General features: G+C 40.3%; 1 protein-coding gene across 1 annotated transcript in view; it reads left to right on the top strand.

Annotated features, from left to right (window-relative positions):
* pax1a (paired box 1a) overlaps window positions 1-1,230 on the top strand; it is a 4,879-nt gene extending 3,649 nt beyond the window's left edge. Inside the window, exon 5 of the mRNA XM_023409683.2 lies at window positions 588-1,230. Coding sequence (XP_023265451.1) covers window positions 588-691 — 104 coding nt within the window. The 3' untranslated portion in view covers window positions 692-1,230. The remainder of the gene's footprint in view (window positions 1-587) is intronic.
* Window positions 1,231-2,013: the final 783 nt, after the last annotated feature.

Here is a 2,013-nt window from a genome sequence, read left to right on the forward strand (position 1 = left end):
GGGGACCGGGACCACAGCTTAATGTGAAAACTGCTGACAGATGTTTCTTTTTCTTTTTTTTAAAAAATGTATTCTCTCTGGGATGCAGTTTCTTTTTATTACAATATTTTTTTGCAGAGATTATTATTATTATTAACATTATTATTAATATAATTGAGGTCTCATATGATATCAGCTCAGATCTGGAGTGAGCTGTCTCTCTCCCTCCCTCTTTCCTTTCTCACGCACACACACTTTCGCAATAAGCAATGACCGCGACGAGTGTAAACATTTACCAAATCCAAAATGAAGTCTAATTATATGTCAATTATTAAATATTGACCTTCCAGAACAGCGCTTTACCAGGTGGTCCGAGGACATTTTACGCATATAAAACACGAGAAAATACGTTTAATTAAAAACAAAAGACACTGCTTGTCAGGGTTGTAGGGCCTTTACATTTCTGAATATCCTGTTAGTTTAAAGCAGGTCAGTCCTGCTGCAACTTGTTGGCGAAATAACTCAAGTTAGAAGCGTTTATCTTGAGGAGTAAATATTCATTTTGCACGCACAGACCCACGACTCTATTTCTTCTTTGTGTTGTGCAGGAGACAGAAAACCACCCAGTCCCCTGAGCAAGCAGCAGCAGCAGCAGCAACATGAAGACTTGAACAGTGTGCATGGACTCAGTCTCCCTACCTCATCATCATAACCGGGACTTATACCACCTTAATTACCAGACCCATTTAACTGAACTCATTTCAACAACTCCAACAGTAAGTCTAAACACTAACGGCTTGTTCCCCCGGGTGTTTGTAGCTTACAGTCAAACACAGGCCTTTTCACATGCATTATGAATACAGTATAGCTTTATCGGCCTTCAAGGCCATATGAATGTAAGCTTGCATGGATGTATCGGTGTCTCCCCTCATTGGTTGATAGTTTTTTTTTCCTCCATTGAAATACTTCATGTTTCTAGACTGTATATTCTCTTAAGGAGACTGCAGGATAAAAAAAAATACACTTTTGCCCGTCCAGTGTGTCATCGATGTTTTAGTATAAAACCAAGGGTTGTTCTGTAATCCGCCATATATTATATTAATTTGTGGCCATGATCTCGATCCTACAGTGACTTAACGATGTGAACAAATAAATAAATTGTCTAAATGTAAAATATTTGCCAAAGCTTTAATTATATATTTTTATAATTTCATTGTAAATATTCAAAAATAAAGGCTTTCTTAAATGCCATCCCATGGTCTCGCAGCCCACATTATTTCAGCAGAGGTGCGCAGGCTGGTTCCTGCATGGTAGAAAAAGAAATTCGTTTGCACGTGTCTTACTACATGAAAGTCCCGTGTTGAGGAGTTTAAAGACAGAGCAATACGGGAAATTCAAGTTTTCTGCTCACTCAAGTGCTTTTCGGTTATCGTTGCAACCAGTGAAGGTCTCATCTTAACATCACCTCGTCTTATTTCTGATCTTTACGCTGTCGATCGTCTGGAATTTCCACTTTCCCAAACTCTCCACACCTGCAATTTATTCCATCGCACTCGCTCGTCTTCCAACTGGAGGCGATGGAAACATGAATGGAAGTTTAATCTGGGCATTGGCAGTAACGGTTTGTTTTCCCTGAGGCTGTAAATGGCCTAAAACTAATTTTGATCAATCATAAAATTAACAGAAGGTCAAATTTAAGCCTGTCTCAAATGAAAAGTCTTCCTGATTGGATTTCTGTCCTAATTTCTGAATATGAAAGCCACACGCTGAGGTGTCATTACACCACTATTTGGTGGGAAAAGTCATTACACAGGCACAGTGGTCTCCACAGGCTGGCTGCCTCCACTGATGCTATCTGCCTTGTAATTGATACCTGCCATGATGGAAATCTGAGGGTTGATCAGCGCGCTAATGAAGGGTGCGTGCAGGAGGGCAGCTGACAGTCCAAATCCACCCACATGCTGCCTCACGGAGACTTTGCCCCCTTATAGAAATTACCAGAAATTTTCCCATATAAGCTCCACACTCAGTCTC

This window comes from Seriola lalandi, unplaced genomic scaffold (genome assembly GCF_002814215.2).
Source record: "Seriola lalandi dorsalis isolate HSWRI2012SDOR001 ecotype SW California unplaced genomic scaffold, Sedor1 jcf7180002054403, whole genome shotgun sequence".
Classification (NCBI taxonomy): domain Eukaryota; kingdom Metazoa; phylum Chordata; class Actinopteri; order Carangiformes; family Carangidae; genus Seriola; species Seriola lalandi.